Source organism: Diadema antillarum, unplaced genomic scaffold (genome assembly GCF_040938485.1).
Source record: "Diadema antillarum isolate AM-2024a unplaced genomic scaffold, OU_Dant_1.0 seq00000183_RagTag, whole genome shotgun sequence".
Taxonomy (NCBI): domain Eukaryota; kingdom Metazoa; phylum Echinodermata; class Echinoidea; order Diadematoida; family Diadematidae; genus Diadema; species Diadema antillarum.
In genome coordinates this window covers 610752-632021 of record NW_027271250.1, presented here as the reverse complement: position 1 = coordinate 632021, position 21270 = coordinate 610752, and the positions used below count along the sequence as shown (strand labels likewise).

Below are 21270 nucleotides of genomic sequence, written 5' to 3'. Positions count from 1 at the left end.
GTGTTAAATAGGCTTTACCCTGGCCCTGTGGACTAATCATCGCAAGTAACACAAGTCTTCCTTTAGTGAAAGTACCGGTATACAAATAACAACAAAAAAGAAGAGCGGCAGACACAATGAGAGGAAATGTGTGAAAGATGAGAAGAGTAGGCAATTTATTCAAGGGAGAGGAGAAGGAAGAGAGTCTGGGAGAGAAAAAATACAGAGAGAGAGATCTGAAGCTTGAGTCATCCCTGGAACAGATGCACGATGTAGATACCTGGTTGCTGTTGACAACTGGTGAGGAAAGCAGAACTACCTGCTACTGACTAGTCTCCACCAAGGAGGCAAAGAGATGAATTCTTGCCAATGTTTTTAGAGTATACCAGGTTAGAGTATGGCTTCTTCACAGGTTGCGACGAACAACTAAAGAGAAAATGACTTTTAGAAATGTGACACACACAACAGCCTTGTGTATCATGATCATCTTTACAGAGACTGTATTACAGTGTATGATCTCATAAAACGAAATATGTGCACCATTCACATTCTAACATTTTATCAATGTATCAGTCAACCTGGTTGATGGACTGTCACTAGTGATAGGAAAGGGGGTGGGTCCTTTTCTTTCAAGAGTTCACTGCACAGAGGCAAAGAGAGGGAGTGAGAGAATTGCATCACTGGGGGGAGATGTTCGTTATCAGGCCCTGATGTCTTGGATACACTCTGTTTGATTACAGGGAAGATCACTGTACAAAGATAGGATCATTAGAGATGCAGCGGTAGAGAAAGACACATACCACACAAGCATTACTGGAATGGCTGACGATGTTGTTAGTACAGTCATTTGTCAGAGTGAGGAGGAGAGAAGAGAGATGAGAAATGATGCACAGCAATAACCCAAAGGGCAGCAACCCTCTACATCACTGTAACACAATGGGAGTGTGCCTACATTCCAACTGTATGAGTAAATACCACATGTATACCGTGTGACAGTAGATTGAGAAGTAGAAAGATGCTAGCTCTTTACATCTCGCAGTCCTTATCAATATCACATTTCTTACCATCATTGGTTGAACAAGGGAAGGAGACTACTTGGGAGAGTTTGCCACAGGCTACAACATTGAAGTTACTTCAAAAGTTTTCTTGTTCATGTCTCTTTGTGTTGTTATCATTCCAATATCAGTCATCAGCCATTCAAACATGTATACTGTAAAAGTGAAAATTTTCAAGGCATTGAAATTTTCGCACATTTCGCGCAATCAGAAACTAGCGCGAAAATAAAAGCACGCGAATATTTTTGCTTGCCATATGTTCCTGTAGTTGATGTCTTGATACTGCGGAATTTAAAACACATAAAACTCTTCTTATCCGGCTGAGCGTGAAAAATTAGTCGCGCGAAAATATCCACTTCTACAATTTCTATATGAAGACCTACAGGTTCTACTGTATGAAGGGAATGTGCTAATGCTAGCAGGGGGTGACCTCCCTGGTGCTAGGAAAGGGATGATTCTTTTACCCTAAACATTTCAAGACATGAGGTAAAATGGATACAGGTCTGGCAGGAATCATCAAAGCGCAATTGTACTCCAAGCGCCCTACTAAATGCATTCAAGCCAGAATGACAATGCCCCTGCTCTGTCTCACAGAACACAAATGTGACATGTATGAATCATATGATGGATGTCTTGGCATGGGTGAGATTCCCTTGAGATACACCTGTCTCTTGCCTGCAGCAGGATAAACACAGCCATACATCCGGTCATGAATCACACATAGGTTACATAAACTCTGCACAATACTAACTGACGCTAAAAATCAATTCTCTGTTTTAAAGTGAATGCCAAGTCAGCACAGCTGCTAACCTTTGGAAGCACAAATAAGTTTTCAACTAGCCCTCTTTTCAAACATTTTAAAACCTACGTGTAATAATATCTCACAGCATCTCCTCCAACAATCAGATCCATGTTCATTTCTGCGCAAGTGGAAGCAGCACAGAGGGGAGCTACCTCCAACGGTTTCTCAACGAACACATCGAAGACCCATATCACGATATTCCCAGAACTTCCATTGTGCATCAACACATTGCAGCAGCTCAGAAAATCATCAGTGAATAAACATATACAAAGTGTCAAAAGACAAGAAGCTCAAAAATTGTGATATGTCAAGATAAAAAATCAGAAAGCGGATGAAATATCCACTAAAATAAAATCATGTCTACTATCAAATGATAAATGAAATAAATCCAAACTCCAACATTTGGACTTGTGTTAATTTTTGCTCAAGAGGAAGCAATGCAGAGGATTTAGCTTCAATGGTTTCCCCATATACCTGCTGCCAACAAAATGGGGTGTTATTAGTACAGTTCTGCTTGGAGTTACTCACTGCATGTGATGGCTCATGTGTACGCACACTTTTTAATTCAGCGCTATAGTTTACCTAATACCTTTGTGTTGCAGAGGTATAGGTGTGGATCCATAGTTTCACTTATATAACTCTTAGTGTGGATCCAATGATTGTGCGCCCTGTGTGTGTGGACTGCAAATGACGATTAAACTTTTAATTTCAGGTAAATTGTATGTGTGAACAGGCCTCATGATCATCATTCAAATTTATAGGGACCGATGGCTCTTCTCAACTCATAAATTTGATGATTACATCCTTTACGATTCTTTCAATTTGATGATCTTCTACTTCACTGAAAATAAACCATGAGTACAGTTTAGAACCAAGGCTATCAATTCTTGAGCACCCCTCCCCATATTCCTCATCCTAGCTTGACATGACTCACACAGCAGTCTTAAACCACCTGGGGCTCCTTGATCAATACACAAAAGTGAAAGTAAAAACTCCAAACAATTCCACTTCCATGCTGTGCACAATCATTTCACACTATTTTTTAGTCTATGTCACATGACAGCTATTGAAATCATTCAAATTCATTGAAAGATTATGTGCATATCACTACGCAATTCATCAATAAAAACTGCATGGGCTAGATATGTAAGATCACCAATCAATATTGTAAAATGTATGTCAATTCAGTCAAAATACACACCTAGTATTTAAAAGATTATTCAATCAACCTTATGTGGGTATGGACACTTTAGCAAGTAAAAGGCCCCACATTGCTCAATCATTTGTGCTAAAATTGCTGCCAGAGTGTATACATGCAATACAGTACTATACAAGCTAAGACAAGTTACTAAGTTTTAAAATATACGATTGGTTGGACAAGAGGGACCTGAATAACATTTTAAATCTGAATAACAGAGCTCACTCATACATGTATGAATGATGTTCTTTGATTGGCACAGTAAACAAACATGCTATTTACAAGGATTTAATGAGCTAGTGATGACCTTATAAATCAATGTCTTCAATAATAGCAGAGACAAAAGCTACATTTCAATGGGGAGTTCCTTGCATGGATTAACATTTCAAGATGTTAGAGTTTATGGTTACATCATATTTTAAATGCTTCCAACTCAAAGAATTGATATCTATGTGAGTTCACTTAATGCTTTCTGAAGTCTTAGAATTTTGACAACTTGTTGAAACATTAACCCGTTTAGGATGAGCTGATTTTGCTATAACACATATTTCCCATAGACACCTGCCCAAGTACACTCGGGACTAGTCTTCACAGGGTTAAACTTGGCACATTTGCTTCTTGACCACTTTAGCAACTATTCTGAATAATAGAAAGATTATTACAATATATCTGGGAGTGGCACTAGGTTCTTCTTTACCAGCTAACAGATGGGAAATAGAGTCATATTTCTGGGCACGGAAATAAAATACAGTACTATTTGCTGACGTAGGAAAAGTCGGTGTCTAATGGAGGAAATATATCAAGAAATTTCCTGAGTGCCCCTATAGCATAGACTGCAAATTTGTGTGCTATTTTCAGACACAGCATGCAGGCAAAATATCTTATTATAGATAACGAAGCTCCCAAATATTTCTTGGTGGTATCACAAAATAACTTGGAATGGAAAGGATGAGTTACACAGGTCACCAAGCATTCAGGACACTTGCCAACATAGGAATATCAAATTTAATCTACAGCCGACTTCATGCAAGCTTGCAGGATTTTATGTAGACTTCCTGAAAACTTTAACATGTTGATACAAAGAAAAGCCTAGTCTAAAAAGAGCAATCTAGGTTGGTAGATTAGAACCAGTCAGATTGCTTCTTCATCTTTTTCTTTTTCTTTTTTTGCAGAGTTTACACAAAAATCTCAAGGGTCTGCAATGTCACACCATTTGTGCACATTCCAATTAAAGGGATCGTATAGTTCTGGTCGAGACGTAACATCAGGTTTATGACATTTTTTGGTTAGATAATGAGAAACCTCTTATGACATATGAAAGAGCATGTAATTTCAAGAAGGATTCAACATTTATTTGATGAAAATTGGTCTTGAAATGGCTGAGATATCCAAAAAAGCAATCCTAATAAAATTGACAGGCCACAACTTTTATTAGGATCCCTTTGTTTTACCTTCTTTTTTATATCTCAGTCATTTCAAAACCGATTTTCTTCAAATAAACTTTTGATTCCCCTTAGAATTGTATGCTCTTTAACATTTCATAGAGTAGTTTCTGAATATCTCACAAAATGTTACAAGCTGAATCCTCACCTCAACCAGTACTGTACGGTCCCTTTCAGCTGATTTCAAGAATAGATCATTTTCAGGCTAGTGCTTGTGAACAAATGAATGAGGAAGTTTAATTCCTCAACAAGTGCTCAATAGTAGGATTAACTCCAGTTTCCAGCTGATGAAAAATAGCCACTAATCATTACAGAGTTAGGGAAATCTACCTGATAGCTTTCTTTTTGTTATAAAAATTGAGTCACAAATGCTCTAATATTTTGCTGTTACAAAGATGAATAAGATGAATGATTATGATGGGAGTTTTTAATGGGAGTTCTATGATATTCACTGAATAGACAATATACACAGGCATGTATTAAACATAACTATTACATGCTGCACTTAATTTTTATGGTCCGTCATTGGATCTAAGTTTTTACCCTCCATATGCCAGTTTTGTCTTTACTTCAATCAAGCCCCCACTGCAAACCAACAAGACTAACCATAGGCCTATGTGTTGTAAGACAATACTATGCACTTTAAATGCTTCTAAATTCTTCTATTTCCTTGGTTCACAGTCCTTTTCAGGACTACACTCATTCCAGAAAGAATACTCTTACTCAATTTCTTACCTCTTATCCGACCTTTCTTTCTATCGTTCTGTCTTTCCAACAGTCCTTCTAAGGACTATACATGGTGAACCGCAAACCTAGTGTATCTTATGGACTGTACTGTAAAACATGATATATTCGCAGCATGAATTTTTCGCGAATTGGAGCCGACGGCCTTTTTTGCGGCATGAAATTTTCGCAAACTGCCACTGGCATTCAATGCATATAGTGTAGACAAGAACTTGCGCATGCATTTTAATTTTGTGAATCTTGGCGCTCGTGAAATTCGCGAAATTAAAATGCACGCGAACATTCCTCGTTTTACAGCAGTGCGTGGAGACTATGTATTGCGAAGGATGGCTTGACCAGGAATGTATTGAGGAATCCCTGTAACATTTCGGAAAACGCTCACACAACTGGCTCTAGTATGAGGCCCAATTCCGAGAAGATTATAGGAGCAGTTAATATGTACTTCTTTCAGCCTATCTCTTCGCCTATACATAGGATTCCTACCATAATATACTTCATTGCACGTATTTGCCGATGGGCAATTCTATTCTAGTAGACCTGCCTTCATAGTGGATACCCAATGTATCGCAGTGGGCAGCGAATGAAGATTGATTCTATCAAAGAACCATAATATCTGCTGATTAATCCCTTTAAAGATGTATGCAGGTCCTTGCCAGGTGTTGACACCACTAGCTCAGGCAAGTCTCTTCCCTCTGAACCTCACTGAGGTCCTTCATCACAAGTCACTGACCTGGATATCATGCAAACAGGCCTATTAGGCCAAGTAAAAAAAGAAAGCAGTTTCTCGTCCGGGTTTTTTGAGCAAGGCGATGAGGGAGGTCCTTACTATTTGATATCTTACTATTTTTTCGAGGATTGTCAAAATGAAAGTAATATGCGTTTCTCGTCTGGTAATTCTGAGAAAGGTAACGAGAGAGGGCTTTACTATTTTCTATATCCAATTTACGAAATGAAATATCACTCTGGTAGCTGTGTTATGAGAGACCAGGTCCCAAGTGTATGTCTTGCCTGCACTCTGTGCATTTTCAAACAAATAGATATATGTACCATACTTGAAATGAAACTTCATGCATGCAGAAATACATTTGCTTTTCTTTCCACTACAGATGTCGAAGGGAAAATAGCCATCTTAATACTGGTATTTAGTGTTGTAATGGCATTTCTGATTCCAGTGTACTTCCAATTCTGATGTATTGTGCTATTAATTGAAACAGGTATAAAACATGTCTTTCAACAAATGTACGACTGAAATAAATTCCATGATATTCAAAACACTGCTTTATTTATCATTTGTGTTTGTTTTTTTTTTTGTGTCCACACAGCTGGTATGTATCTGCATTTCTTCACAGTACAATTGTAGCACATTCAACTGGAAACTGGCTTGTACAATAATTGCAGATGGATGTCAAAATGATACTGATATGGCATTATAGCATTAAACATTTAAAGATGTTTCTTCATGTTCTAAAAAGACATTTGATAATCACTCATCATTTGGATGATGAATGATTGTATACCAAAACTATACTAAAACATGTACCTGTGAAGGTAAGTCACATTCTCCCTTCATTTCTTCCATGGCCATCATTACAGTGCTACCAAGAAGCAGCAGTGATATAAACCACTTTTCATTTGAGTGATGCACAATTTAATACCAAATCTGCATATATTGCTGTTTATGCATGGCAAGTATACCAATTTAGCTACACTGTGACTGTATTCATGCAGTCATATCAAGAGTATGGAAAAAAACATGATTTTTTTAAACACAAAATATATACATTTATGCATCACTTGTTGAACCTATGAATCAAACCATTATCTCTGGAAATGCATAGCATTATTTTTGCCTTTCAACACAACACAAACTTACTAAGTTAGATCTTTTCTCATATGAAAACTTATGCGCTCAAGGATTTATAATGCCGCAGACAGTACTGCCAATTGTCAACCCTGTGAAACAACCACCTGATTTCCTTTTTACTGAAAGACAGAATACGAACCAGTTGATATTCACTATTTAAAGCCGTTCGCTGTGCACACGTGCGCTTGAGATCGGTTCTCTCCATCACTCCACGATTTTTTTTTCCAGCTCCAGAACGCATGCTATGCTGGCTGGCTGGTCTCCTCTACTACAGTGAAAACCCCGTTATAAAGAGTTCGGTTATAACGAGGAACCGCTTATAACGAGGATGATCGCGTCGGTCCCGTTTTCCTTTGCGTGTAATGGCAGAACGAATCGGTTATAACATGTTCGGTTATAACGAGATTCCGGTTATAACGAGGACAATTTCGGTAAATCATGATAAAGGAAAACATAAGCAATTTGATCGGATATAAACGAGGTTCCATTCATTTCTTGACCAAATTGCCGCTTTCAAACACGCGACAAATGAAACACTGGAAACCGAAATCTCGCTATCCACGTCTTTTCCAGTTTTGCAGAGAACCGTTCCTTCCATGTTTTCTTCTTAATCACGCGATAAGACACAGGAACACCTTCCGATGTTCCTACTAAATTATTAAACATAATCATTCGATTTTCTTTTTCGCGAGAAACGCCACGTGCGTGATATGAGGTCAGACCACAGCGCAACGAGAAAAAAAAAATAGATAACGCATTCAAAAACTTTTCATGTAGCGACAATAAAATTGTGACCAAAAATGGACAATTGGAATGTATGTGCAACTCATCATTATATCCTTTCCAATTTTAGTTCCGACTTCCAGTTCTTTTGCTGGTTTTGAGCAAATATGAGTTTGGATGATTAGGCCCTAAAGCCGAAATAATAAAATCATCGCCCCGATCCCGCCGGGGGACAGTAGCGTTAAGATAGTTGAGTAACGCATGTTAACCTATACTTAATCGGTGTTCAGAAAAAGAAGCAAATGCATTTATTAGTTTGAATAGATCTGGATTTGTTCATTATCATTTAACAAATGATAATTTAAATATGAGTGTGTATGCATGCAAAGCAGAAATAATTAGTGAAATCATCGCGATCCTGCCAGGTGACAGTAGAGTAAAAATAGTTGAATAATGCATGTTAACCTACTTAATCGGTGCTCGGAAAAAGAAACAAACGCATGTATTGAATTGAATAGATCTGGATTTGTTCATTACATATAAGGAATGATAATTCAAATATGAGTGTGTATGATTAAAGCTGAAATAATTAATGAAATCATCGTGATCTCGCCGGGTGACAGTAGCGAAGAAATTGTTGAATAACGCATGTTTACCTACTTAATCGGTGCTCGGAAATAGAAACAAACGCATTCAACAGTTCAAGAACGGATGTACAAAATGCGAAGAGATTTTCGGAAGAAAATAAAGAACGCATTTTTAATCCCTTCGAGCGCAACGATCATACATTGTATAAAATTACAGCCAAATGATTCATGAAATTATCGAATTCCCGCTGGGCACCAACAGCGTAAAATACCTCGCAAGTTAGCGGTAAACAACGCACGTACGTTACTCTGAAATCATCGCGATCTCGCCAGGTGACAGTAACGTAAAAAAAGTTGAATGACGCATGTTAACCTAAATCAGAAAAAGAAACAAACGCATTTATTAGTTTGAATAGATCTGGTACAGATTTGCGTAAACAGGATGACAACCTCCGACTTTCAATCCTGTCACATATTTTCAAGAACGGTCTTACAAAACGCGAAGAGATTTTCGGAAGAAAATAAAGAGCGCATTTTTAATCCATTTGGGCGCAACGATCGTACATTGTATACATGTGTACAAGATTACAGCCGAAATGATTCATGAAATCATCGCATTCCCGCTGGGCACCAACAGCGTACAATACCAAGCAAGTTACGGTAAACAAGGCCTGTATGTTACTCTATATATTTGCCCCCATATTTGCGCCGGTGTTTAGAAAAAGCTTAACAAACAAGAATTACAATAAAGAATTAACTTATCATTTCAGCCTCTATTTCTTCGTCTAATTCACAAATAATCTCCCTTTATTCTCAATAATAACGCTCAATAATTGTGTAATAACAACGCAAAGGATATGTTTAAGTTTCATTGATGGGTATATGACGTCATGCTTATGTTTTTCTTTGTTTTTGATAAGTACGGTTATAACGAGGTACCGGTTATAACGAGGTAATATCGCCGGTCCCACGGACCTCGTTTTAACGGGGTTTGTGGTTACATTGCGCAATCAATCTAGCAGCATATGAAGCGGGCAACAGCACGAGAGAAATGTACAGAAGGTGCTCAACGTCCTGTCTACATCACGACGTACCGAGTGCGCTGTACATCACAGCCCAGGCCGCCCGCCCATCCAACTACAGTTCAACTGCTGTGTGGGTCATTCCTTCTTGCCGAGCTCGCAGTGTGAAATGCATGCGTTATTACATACGCACTTACAGAAGCTACAGCTGTACTACAGAAGTTTTTTTTTTTTTTTTTTTTCAGCGGACGAAAAAATAGTAAATATCAAAAAAGTCGATGCGGCAACTGAAAATCGATGCGGGCGGGGAGCGGGCTGGGACGAGAATTATGAATTTCTTGGTATTTTCAGCGCCATTTTGAAAATAGTAAATAGTAAAAAAATCGATGCGGCGGCCAAAATCGATGCGCGCGAGGACGAGAAACTGGTTTCTTTTTTTACTTGGCCTTAGGGATGGTGGGGCCAATGGCAGGTTTCCACTGCCTCACATGTAAACTTTAAATTGGCTGAAGTCTCAAAGGACTGTTCAGGCACCCTTTCCTGAATAAATCACACACACAAGCATCATCACTTTTTTTTTTTTTTTCAATGCAATGTATACTTCTGCATCATACAAAATCTTCGCTTTTTTTTTCTCTCTCTCTTTTACTCTGGTCGGTATTCCATCTCTTTTCAGCATGCCTATAGTTTAAAGTAACTTTACACCAGTCCACGATATCTTCGACTGCTCTCATGTGATTCATTTCAACACCACTGTATCATCAATTCATTCCTTTCAACAGTTAAAGTGCAGTTTGCCACTATGAGATATTCACGAGATGAAAATAAGAGAATATTAGGTCATCACGAAAGAAACAAAGACAGAACTAAGCTTTGGAAGCGCTCTCAAGTTTAAATAGCATAATTTGCTTGTTTTTGCTTTGACTTGAATACAATGCATGTATTGCTATGAGGGTTTCTCCAACTGAAACTGAAACTACTGTGGGGTGTGGGAGAGAAGAGAGGTCCCGGAAAGGTGCTCTTAGCATTACAAAAGGAAAAGCTTCCCTAACATTTACACACAAACAGTCACCATAGTCCACGTAGGCAGTGTTAATCAACTTTCCCATGTTTGAAATGTGTTTCAATACTCACTATTAACACACAATAAACGCCTTTGTGATCGCATTTCCTGAGTTGTTGTGTTATCAACTATGTCGGGAGTTGATTGGGAGGTCTTGCCATTGCGCAGCTCCAATGTGGCGTTGACCCAAGGTGTGGAGATGTGTAGATGGCAGTGGTTGGTGTAGGCAGGTCTGAGCTATAAATGCATTTCAAAACGACTTTGCATTTATCAACTCAACAGAAATGCATTTCTGGCTCAAACATGTTTGCAATCACACTTTTTTCGGTGTTTCAGAAACACTTTCTGACCCCATAATCAGAACAGCTTTGTGTTTATCAACTGCCCACAACTCCCTGAAACCTCAACCCGTTGAGGACGAGTCCCGAGTATACTCGGGCAGGCGTCTACGGGAAATGTGTGTTGTAGCAAAATCAAACCGTCCTCAATGGGTTAATGCTGTGCCAGAAATGAGTTGATAAATGCAGCCATAGAAAGATTATGTATTTCCTTTATCTTACAGGATACATAACATAGCCTAGACATAGAAGTCCAAGTAATGTATGAGGTTTGCTTTTTGTTTTTTAAAGAAGTGACTTTTCTATTAGGCTGATGACAGCATTTCTGTCTACTTGGGCTCATGGAGAACCTGTACTCTCACACAATTCAAAAGAGAATTACAGACCAGTTTAAAGAATGTCTTAAATCTTTTTAAGCACTACAAGTATCATATGACTTAAAATGACTTTATGAAGAGCTACATGGAATGGGTTGCAGGTAGGCCCTATATTGTACAGATAGATACTTAAAAAAAAAAAATTCATTAAAACATAGCTCCTACATTTTGTGGGTATTTTTTTTTTTTATTCTATGGCCCAATTGGCCCATCACAGCATAATCTCCAAGATTCAGGCAGATCTAGTCTGATCTAGTCCACCCGAATTGTATTATGACGTACAAGAAATGCGTAGGGAAAGTTTCACATGATCTACTTGCTATCCTGTCTATAATTCTTCAGAGGAATCTAGCCCCTGCCTAGTCTACAGCTCCAGCATAAAATCTGAGCTGTTTCACAATATTATGGAAATAAAACAGATAAGAGTTTATCATATTCTGAATTCATAACACTCTGTAACCCTTTTACAGTTTTCTTCCCCCTTCTCCCCCCCCCCCCCCCTCCCCCTACAGACATTTAGAACACAATATGGGATACAACAAGGCTGAATTTAAATTACTTTGACAAACCTGCCTTGATTTCATAAACATTTTCAGACATACACTGCACCAAAGTATTATTCTTCAATCATACTTCAAAATGTCCATAATATCAAACAATATTGGAAAATATTGAAATCTTTAGAAGCAAAATCAACAGTATATAAGGGATTGCCTGAAGAGTTTTGTACTCATTAGTGTCCAGAATCATATAAAGGTACTGATATTCACACCGCAGCAAACAGAAGCTTACAGTTTGCATGCAAACTTTGTGATTCAGTTACATGTGAACATGCTCCACATGACCGATGTGAAAGCGAACAGATGATATGGATTATCCTTTTATATCTATGTTACTAGAGCAAGCAAACAACACTCAATCCTTGTTGATTCAGAGCCACAAACATACAGTTTCACTTCCATTTGGAAGAACAAACAGACAGGGAGAAAAGAAGATGAAGAAGAAGAAGAAAAAAAAAGATCGAGGGCAGTGAAAATGATACCAGTTGTGAACTAAATTCATCAACAGACAGAATATTCATTTATTATATGATCAGGAGCAGCATCTGCTCAAGATTTTGATCAACAGCTTTGTTTATATAAACTAAAATAAAAGAATTACTGACCATAACATCATATTCATCCTTAATCATCTAACAGAAAATTGACAACTCAGTTAATTCCAGCAATCACTTCCTTGTGAATCCTCCTGTAAATCTACATGGCTTTGCAGTCAGTATATCAAACAAACATTTCCCAATGCATCACGGATGTGCTTCCTCACCTCAGCAAGATGAAGTGTGTTGATGAGAATTAAAAATGTTGGTCCCCTCCCTTGTTAAAAAAAAAAAGAACAAAATGAGAAGAAGCCAAACTATCTACTGACCACATCTAAACACCTATGGCTGCTGAAAATGAAGCCAGCACTGGACTAGTCTTAGTTCTCTGTTGGGTCTGTATCCTGAAAAAGCAGCTACATTTCCTGAATCTGGGGAAGCAAAACAACTGGCAAGAACTCTTGAACATAGTCAGAGGTTTGCCAAAAGATTTCCCTAGTTGCTGATAGCTTGTGACTATCGAAAGTCAGGAAGATAAAGTGAGGGTTGGTCAGGTTACAGTGTTCAAAGCATGGAGGGCTTTCACACTTACCAAGAACTCACAAAATACACACTTCTATAGGCCTACATGTTTAACACTATGGAGTTTTTCTATCTAAATGCAAACTTGAATAAAGTTTCCCAAAAAATTCCTCAAATATCAATTGGCCAACTATGGCCTGGAGGTTTATTCCAGCTGAGTTCTACTTCAGTCTGGAAGTACATCAGTACTTTAAATGGTTACACATACAATCCTAACTGCTTATGATGAGCCTAGCATGACATTGTATTCACTTTCACAAAGGTACATGTACATCATGTATATTCTGTAATGTAAGCATATTGAGAGTTGGGTGTTTAATTGACAGACCATGAGTTTGTGAGACAGTAGCAGTGCCCAACAAGGCTCATATTTGTTTGTGAACATCCGTGGTGTCAACCTCTAAGCATGTTGAAAGACCCAGCAGTATGGGGAGGCCATGCTATATAGGAAGCTGGCCTGACTTCAATATAATATTCAGAAATCCCTGAAACAAATTGTGTGCAGTCTTAAACACAGCACACATACAGCCAAATAATCTGGACTTCAGTTGAACATTACCAATTAGAGTGAACTTCTGTGCACTTATTTGCTGACAGGCAATATTTTATTTTAGCATGCCTGCACTAGTTGTGTTTTTCAGATGTACCACGGTGGGCAGCAAATGAAAATTGATGTTGTTTGAGCCAACCTTGTCTACCAATGCTGCCAGGTCTTTGAAATGTGTCAGAAGTATGATTATAAACAAGTTCTTCTACAAGTATGAAAGCCCTTTATAGCAGAAGGAAAAGAGTCAGCATTCTATGTATGTTTCATACATCATTCATGCCTCTTAACTTACATTTTTATCTGCGCAGCACAAGGCACTTGTTATTTTACCCAGGAAGAACTTTGCAACGGTTCTGTGTGTTCCGCCATATCCTTTCCTTGTAGCTATTCACAGTGGCAAGCACAAATTAAATACTGCAATCTGGCATAAAATGGTGAAAGAATGATGCACAGGAAAGTACTGCAATCATTTGCAGAGACATCATATTCTCATGAGAGCTTGTTTTAAACATCAAACAGAGTAGAATAATAAATTATATACTTGAGCCACTCGAGTCACAATTTCTCTCTTAGTCTTGCATTTTGATCACTTCCATTTTTCAAAAATAAATTGTATGACATAGTATTTTCTATTTTAACCATACAATACTACAGATACCAAATAATGAGATCCAGGCATAATGCATTCATCAAGATATTTGTTTTAATTTGATAGGCAACATGTATATCCTTTATTACACATTGACGTCTGCAGAAATTGCATTATGCCATATTCATGAATTGTTTTAATCATGACTACAAACTAAAGAACATATGTGATTGTGGATATTGAGTATGTGAAGATACAATAAAAGAAGATAATCCATAATCTCGGAAATAGCTGTTGAAAATAAAGCACTGTCCACCACATTGTGCAAGTGAAAGTGCTCAACAAAATAATTCTGTAATGAGGCAGAGTTAACTCCACACAGGAAATGAAGACAAGTTACAGCACAACTAATGACAGTCCATTCTCTAGGATAGCCTGACTATGGTTCTGGAAAAACATCACAAAAATGCTGCTGAAGGCATCACACAAGACTCACACTAGACTCTGATATCTAAACTAATGTTATCTCATCTTCCTATATAATCAATCCTATACCAAGTATACATACAGTAAATGAGACAATGAGCGTGTTTCTACTAAGAGCACCTCACATCCCTGGCATCGCCACAAATTTTGTCCAACGCAGCACCTCGTATTTTATGACCACTCGAGCTGTTTCTACTGAGCGATAAAATGCGAGGTGATGCAAAGGTGACGTGCAAATGCGGCGATTCCGGAAGTCAGGTATTTTTAAGTCACAGATTTGGGTCATGCGCGCACTGCCTGTTAATACGATCCGAACCCTGCCTGCTTTGCTACAACTGCGTCGGCTATTTTTTGATTAGCCATTTCTCTTCGTCTTCCCATCCAATATACCCCGAACTAACATACTGGTATCCTGCCACTGACTGATGAGAAATCTTTGGAGATCGAGGGTCCATTTGAGATTTTCTCAAGGCTGCGACATACTAATGTGGTACTCTCGCGATTCGAGACAATATAAAATGAAATAACGCCGTGTAAAATCAAGTAAGTGATGAGGGCTTAGTAATGCAATAAGTTAGGCTGTTAATCATGCGAACAATAGACGATGAATGCCACAATTCACATGTAACGTAACGTATAGGGCCTATAACACATACACAAGCGAGTTGGTACAAACAAAGCATGATGCGAACACGGTCGCTGTGTGTACACATGTGTCGAAGGAGTGTGTACGATGAACCGATTGAAAAAGCGCGGGGAGAAATTCTAGACGTCCGACACACCACGAATTTCGCTACCCGGCGTGTTTCTACTGAGAATCGTCCTTCGCGTCACCACGCATCGACCACCTCAATAGATGGACGACGGAGCACCTCGCATCAGCCGGCATCGGCCACTACCCGATCTGTTTCTACTGAGGAAAAATTCGAGGTGTCACCACGCATTGGCCGGTATCGGCCGGCATCGGCCGGTATCACCACACATTGGCTGGCATCACCTCGAATTTTCGTCGCTCAGTAGAAACACACTCAAAGTATCACTGCAAAAGGACCCATGCGCCTTGAGCATTTAATCAGAGTCGAGAATGACGCTATAGAAATTGTATGTATGTATGTATTATTATTATAACTAGAAATGTCGCTACAGCGACTGGTTATACCCCCACCAAACAACATTTCATAAGCTTTGGTCAAAACAACATTTGATAAGCTTTGGTCAAACAAGAGACCCGCGGGTCTAGCGCTCACCTGAGTATCGCAAGTTCACCTTTCACGCAGTCACTAATCTACATTATTCACAGCTCTACCAAAATTTGACAAGGCATTCTCAAGTGGAAGATGAAAATGTACAATAAGGGCCCAATTTTTTCAAGATTCCTTAATTTGGGGGAATTTGGGCCCCCTGGGGCCCTCTGGGTGGGGCATGGTGCCCAGTTTGATAAATTGAGATCCTGACCATCTAGGGATGCTACCTGCCAAGTTTGACAAAAATCCATCATGAGGTTTTCAGGAAGAAGATGAAAATGTACAATTCAGGCCCCCATTTGGACCCTTCCAACCACCCCCCTCCCCCCTACCCCCAAGAGGGGCACCCCTGGATCTCCTATGAACAAACTTGAAACTACAGTCATTAATGTACTCACTCATAGTATTACCTCAGCTTTATACATGTAACTTCTGATTCTAGAGAAGATTTTTAAAGATTCCTTCATTTGGGGGGTTTGGGCCCCCTGGGGGCCCCCTGGGCGGGGCATGGTGCCCATTTTAACAAATTGAGATCCTAACCCCCTAGGAATGCTACCTGTCAAGTTTGGTGAAAATGGGTCATGGGGTTCTCAAGAAGAAGATAAAAATGTACAATTTAGGCCCCATTAGGACCCCTCCTCACCCCCATCCCCCCCCCCCCCTGGGTCCCAAGGGGGCACCCCTGATTCTGCCATGAACAAACTTGAAACTACAGTCATCAATGTGCTAACTCATAGTATTAACCTAGCTCTATCACTTCTGGTTCTAGAGAAGAAGGTTTTTGCGGATTCCTTAATTTTTGGGGGTTTGGGCCCCCTGGGGGCCCCCTGGGTGGGTCATGGTGCCCATTTTAACAAATGGAGTTCCTAACCCCCTAGGGATGCTACCTGCCACGTTTGGTGAAAATGGGTCATGGAGTTCTCAAGAAGAAGATGAAAATGTACAATTTAGGCCCCATTAGAACCCTTCCCCACCCCCCTACCCTGGGTCCCAAGGGGGGCACCCCTGATTCTGCCATGAACAAACTTGAAACTACAGTCATCAATGTACTAACTCATAGTATTAACTTCGCTCTATCACTTCTGGTTCTAGAGAAGAAGATTTTTACAGATTCCTTAATTTTGGGGGGTTTGGGCCCCCCTGGGGGCCCCCTGGGTGGGGCATGGTGCCCATTTTAACAAATTGAGTTCCTAACCCCCTAGGGATGCTACCTGCCAAGTTTGATGAAAATCGGTCATGGGGTTTTCAAGAAGAAGATGAAAATGTAAAAAGTTTACGCACGACGCACGACGGACGACGCACGACGGACGACGCACGACGCACGACGGACGCCGGACGAAGGGCGATCGCAATAGCTCACTTGAGCCTTTGGCTCAGGTGAGCTAAAAAACTGAGGAAGTAGTTCAATCCGCAAGATCTTTCCTTGATCTTCTGCCATTAATATGCCGTTACCATGGCAACGTACTTTCGGGTACTGTCGAAAAATGCGTCTTGCACATCTACAACCAAAGGCACACATCTGTACCAAGTTTCATGGAAATTGGGCAAAAACTGAGGAAGTAGTTTGCAACACAAAATTTTCCATCATTTTGGCTCATAATATGTGAGCTGTTACCATGGCAACATACTTTTTGTCACTGTCAAGAAATGTGTCATGCTGACCTATATCCTAAGACAAACATTCAATATGAATTCCATGAGAATTGGAAGAACACTGATGAAGCAGTTTTGCCATGAAGCATTTTGCCCTATATTTTACCAATAACATGCCGTTACCATGGCAACGCACTTTTTGCCACTGCAGAAATATGTGTCTTGCACATTAACATATTCAGATGAACATCTGTACCTAATTTCATAAAAATTGATCAAAAACTGTGGGAGGAGTTCGCGACGCAAGATTTGTACCCATTTTTGCCCATAATATGCCGTTACCATGGCAACGCACTTCTGGGTACTGTCAAAAAATACGTCTTGCACATCTACAACCCAAGGCACACATCTGTGCCAAGTTTTATGGGAATCGGTTGAAAACTGAGGAAGTAGTTCGCGACGCAAGATTTGTACCCATTTTTGCCCATAATATGCCGTTACCATGGCAACGTACTTTTGGGTACTGTCAAAAAATACGTCTTGCACATCTACAACCCAAGGCACACATCTGTGCCAAGTTTTATGGGAATCGGTTGAAAACTGAGGAAGTAGTTCGCGACGCAAGATTTGCAACGGACCGACCGCCCGACCGACCGCCCGACCGCCCGACCGACCGTTCGCTGATTCCTATATACCCCCTTCAAACTTCGTTTGGCGGGGGTATAATTATATACACTCAACATTTTGTAGCAGTCATTGTTGTGAAGATCTACTTATGATGTGTATGCTATTTTGCTTTTTACACAATGAAGAATATATGGGACTTTGCATTATCACTAATTAAAATCAAGTCACATCAGTTTTTTTAAGGACACTTACAGTAGTGAGAACAATCTGGCAGTTTCTATAGAACTCAGAGTAGATCAGCCTCATTACAGGAGGAGAAAAGTCTCAGATTAGAATAAGATAAGAGAAGAGAAAAAGGAAATAAGAGAAAAGAATGTAAAACATGAGATTACACAAATTGATAATATTAAGTAGAAAAATTCATGAAAATATTATTGTTCTATTGCATTGTGCATGAAATATTTAGTGTGGAAGTAGAATATTCTTGAGAAATAATAAATTGCGTTGACATGGTACACTGATTTGGAAATGCAGCTGTAATAGGAAATGAGGCTGGTGTGAAGATGATTCATGCAAAATGAATATGCATGCAAGAAAATGAAATATTTCTAAATAATCTGAAGGGACCTCCGATATCCTTGTGTGTGTCTATGGATTTTCCTGAGACACAGAATATGTGAGCCTAGTTCTCCTTCATTCGACACGGAAGAAAACTTACGAGCTAACTGGAAAGCCGAGAAGCTGAAGTTATCCAGTGAATTCATGGAGGGCATGGGAGGAGGGTTGTATGTTGAGGGCGCTGCACTGGCCTCTCCAAATGAACTTCCATCAATGGACTGTGAGTGGACAGATGGAGAGAGAATGCATTATCAGAAACTCATTTCGGCAGAACAATTTCTACAAATGGCTCATGTCAATCACAACATTTCTTAATGATAGTACCTTGCACTGGCATTAGGGAATGAATCAGTGTTTGATCAAAATGTTACATTAATCTTGACAGTGACATGAATTGTCACTTTGACTTTTTCATGAGTGGAAAGATGACTGATGTGGAAGGATGAACACACTGAAAGCTCTCAGGCAATGATATCATCTTGTCCTTTACTTTGCATATGAAGCGGATGTTACTTCTTCCATATCATATCTTAAACAAGAAAATGAGCTGCAATTTTTATCTAAATGACTGTGGTATTCTTGTTCTAGTGAGAACGTAAGTTTGAATTAATATTCATTATCTTTTTTTGAAATTTTCTTCCACTTAACATATCTATATGGATAGTACAGAACAGCTGACCGGCATTGCCTTCTCTAAACAAGTTGTAGGATGATGCAAAACACCATCAATGGGATAAGCTGAGTGATACTAGCCTGCCTTCCACATGATTGTGTTTGTGGGGATTTGTATGTATGTGTGCGTGTCTGTGTTTTAATTTCGTTCAGTTAAATAATACATTCTTTTGTGAAAGTCAAATTGTGAATCAAAGGGACAAGCCACCTGAATTCGATTATGACATAGGATGTGATACCACAGGAAAGGGAGTGCTTTAAAGGGATGGTACAGTTTTGATTGGGATGGGGCTTCAGGTTTCCAACATTTTTGATGATTTTTTTTTCTTAAATAATGAGAAACCTGTTATGATATATGAAAGATCATATAATTTTTAAAGGTTTTTAAAGTATATTAAATTTGATGAAAAATTGGTTTTGAAATGGCTGAGATATCTCAAACAAAGTGATCCTAATAAAAGGTGGGACCCACCTTTTATTAGGATCGCTCTATTTTATTTTGTTTTTGGATATCTCGACCATTTTAAAACCGATTTTCATAAAAAAAAACAGGCTTGAATTCTTCTTTCAATTGTATGCTTTTAAACATTTCATACAGTGGTTTCTAAGTATCTTGCAAAAAGTTAAAAGCTGAATCCTAACCTCAACCAATACTATACCATACCTTTAAAGTTGACCCAGAGTTAGGTCCCCCCCCCCCCCCTCCTACCACAGACCACAACCATTCATCATTTCCCTGTATTCTCTCCAATTCAATCTATAAGGTGAACTAAAACAATGTTACTCACAAGCCTTGGTACAGGGCTGTTCAAATTTATCTGGAAAACAGTTCACATCATGGTAATGTAATCTGTGTGTAAGTACTGACTTGCCACACAATAATGGAAATCTGAAGCCAAGACTAGGCTTCATACTGTATATGCTGTTATTTTCGCGTACAGACATTTTCACGAATGAGGTCATAGACAATTTCGCGAGATGTTGCTTTCGCGAACTGACGCCGATGCTAACATAAATGCGCTATTACCCTAGCGCATGGAGACATTTCGCGTTTGGTTAAACTCGCGATCCAACTGAGATTCGCGAAATTAATCCTCACAAAAATAACAGCTTATACAGTGTTAACGCAAAAGTGAAGAGATGAACCAAAATACATGCTTATTTCTCCTTCAACAGACAGTAAGTACCTTGGTCATGGTCTCCAGTTCGCCGAGCCATGTTCCAAGCATTTGGTCCAAGTCCTGCTCAACATCGCTGTCTGGTTCTGCATCCATGTCGGTGATATCACCTGAAGTGTCACTCAAGTTATCGGGTGTGTCAGTCCTGAAGAGACATGTACGTATGGGAAGGGAGACAAGAGTTCAAGAATCACTCAACTATATTGAAGGTTTACTTGAAGATTAACATGATCTATGCCACAGTTTTAGGAAGAGTAAACTAGTAAAATCATTGTTCCACTCACATTCAAGCCCAGAGATGACATTAATATTTCGATAGAAGTACTGACATGATAACTGCTTATAAGAGATCCTGGAAATAGGACTTCATGTTTTCCTTTCATCTTCACTGCTCTTGCCTACTCCACAAGTGAACTGCAAATTTCTAGTGATATGGAGAGAAACTCGAGCATTAATTCATTTTCAACAATCACACATTTCTGTGTTTTGCACATTCTGTTTTGAAATTTCATCCCCGAAAGAATTGTTACATAACAAACTGTCCTTCCCAAGATCAACCTAGAGTATACTGCAAAGCATTTCCAATCAAAAATACATTTTGGACATGCAAATGTTCAGATAGTGAGTGACTTGGTGGCACTTGGGACATGTAACAACATATATGCTCATAGTTGTTGGACACTTTTATAGTACAGACATTCCATCTTCTGGCTGCATAGAGGAATGTTATGAAAGACTGCATACTGATACATTGTAGTCATTGTACCAACAATTTTTATGCAGGTAGCCCCAAATAGTTTATAGTCCATTGCACAATACTTTCACGATGTAATCATTGCAAGAG

General features: G+C 39.1%; 1 protein-coding gene across 1 annotated transcript in view; it reads right to left on the bottom strand.

Annotated features, from left to right (window-relative positions):
* LOC139728552 (uncharacterized) overlaps nucleotides 1-21270 on the bottom strand; it is a 136831-nt gene that overhangs the window by 68194 nt on the left and 47367 nt on the right. Inside the window, exons 2-3 of the mRNA XM_071639489.1 lie at nucleotides 20436-20571; nucleotides 18677-18794 (exon numbers count right to left, since the gene is read on the bottom strand). Coding sequence (XP_071495590.1) covers nucleotides 18677-18794; nucleotides 20436-20571 — 254 coding nt within the window. The remainder of the gene's footprint in view (nucleotides 1-18676; nucleotides 18795-20435; nucleotides 20572-21270) is intronic.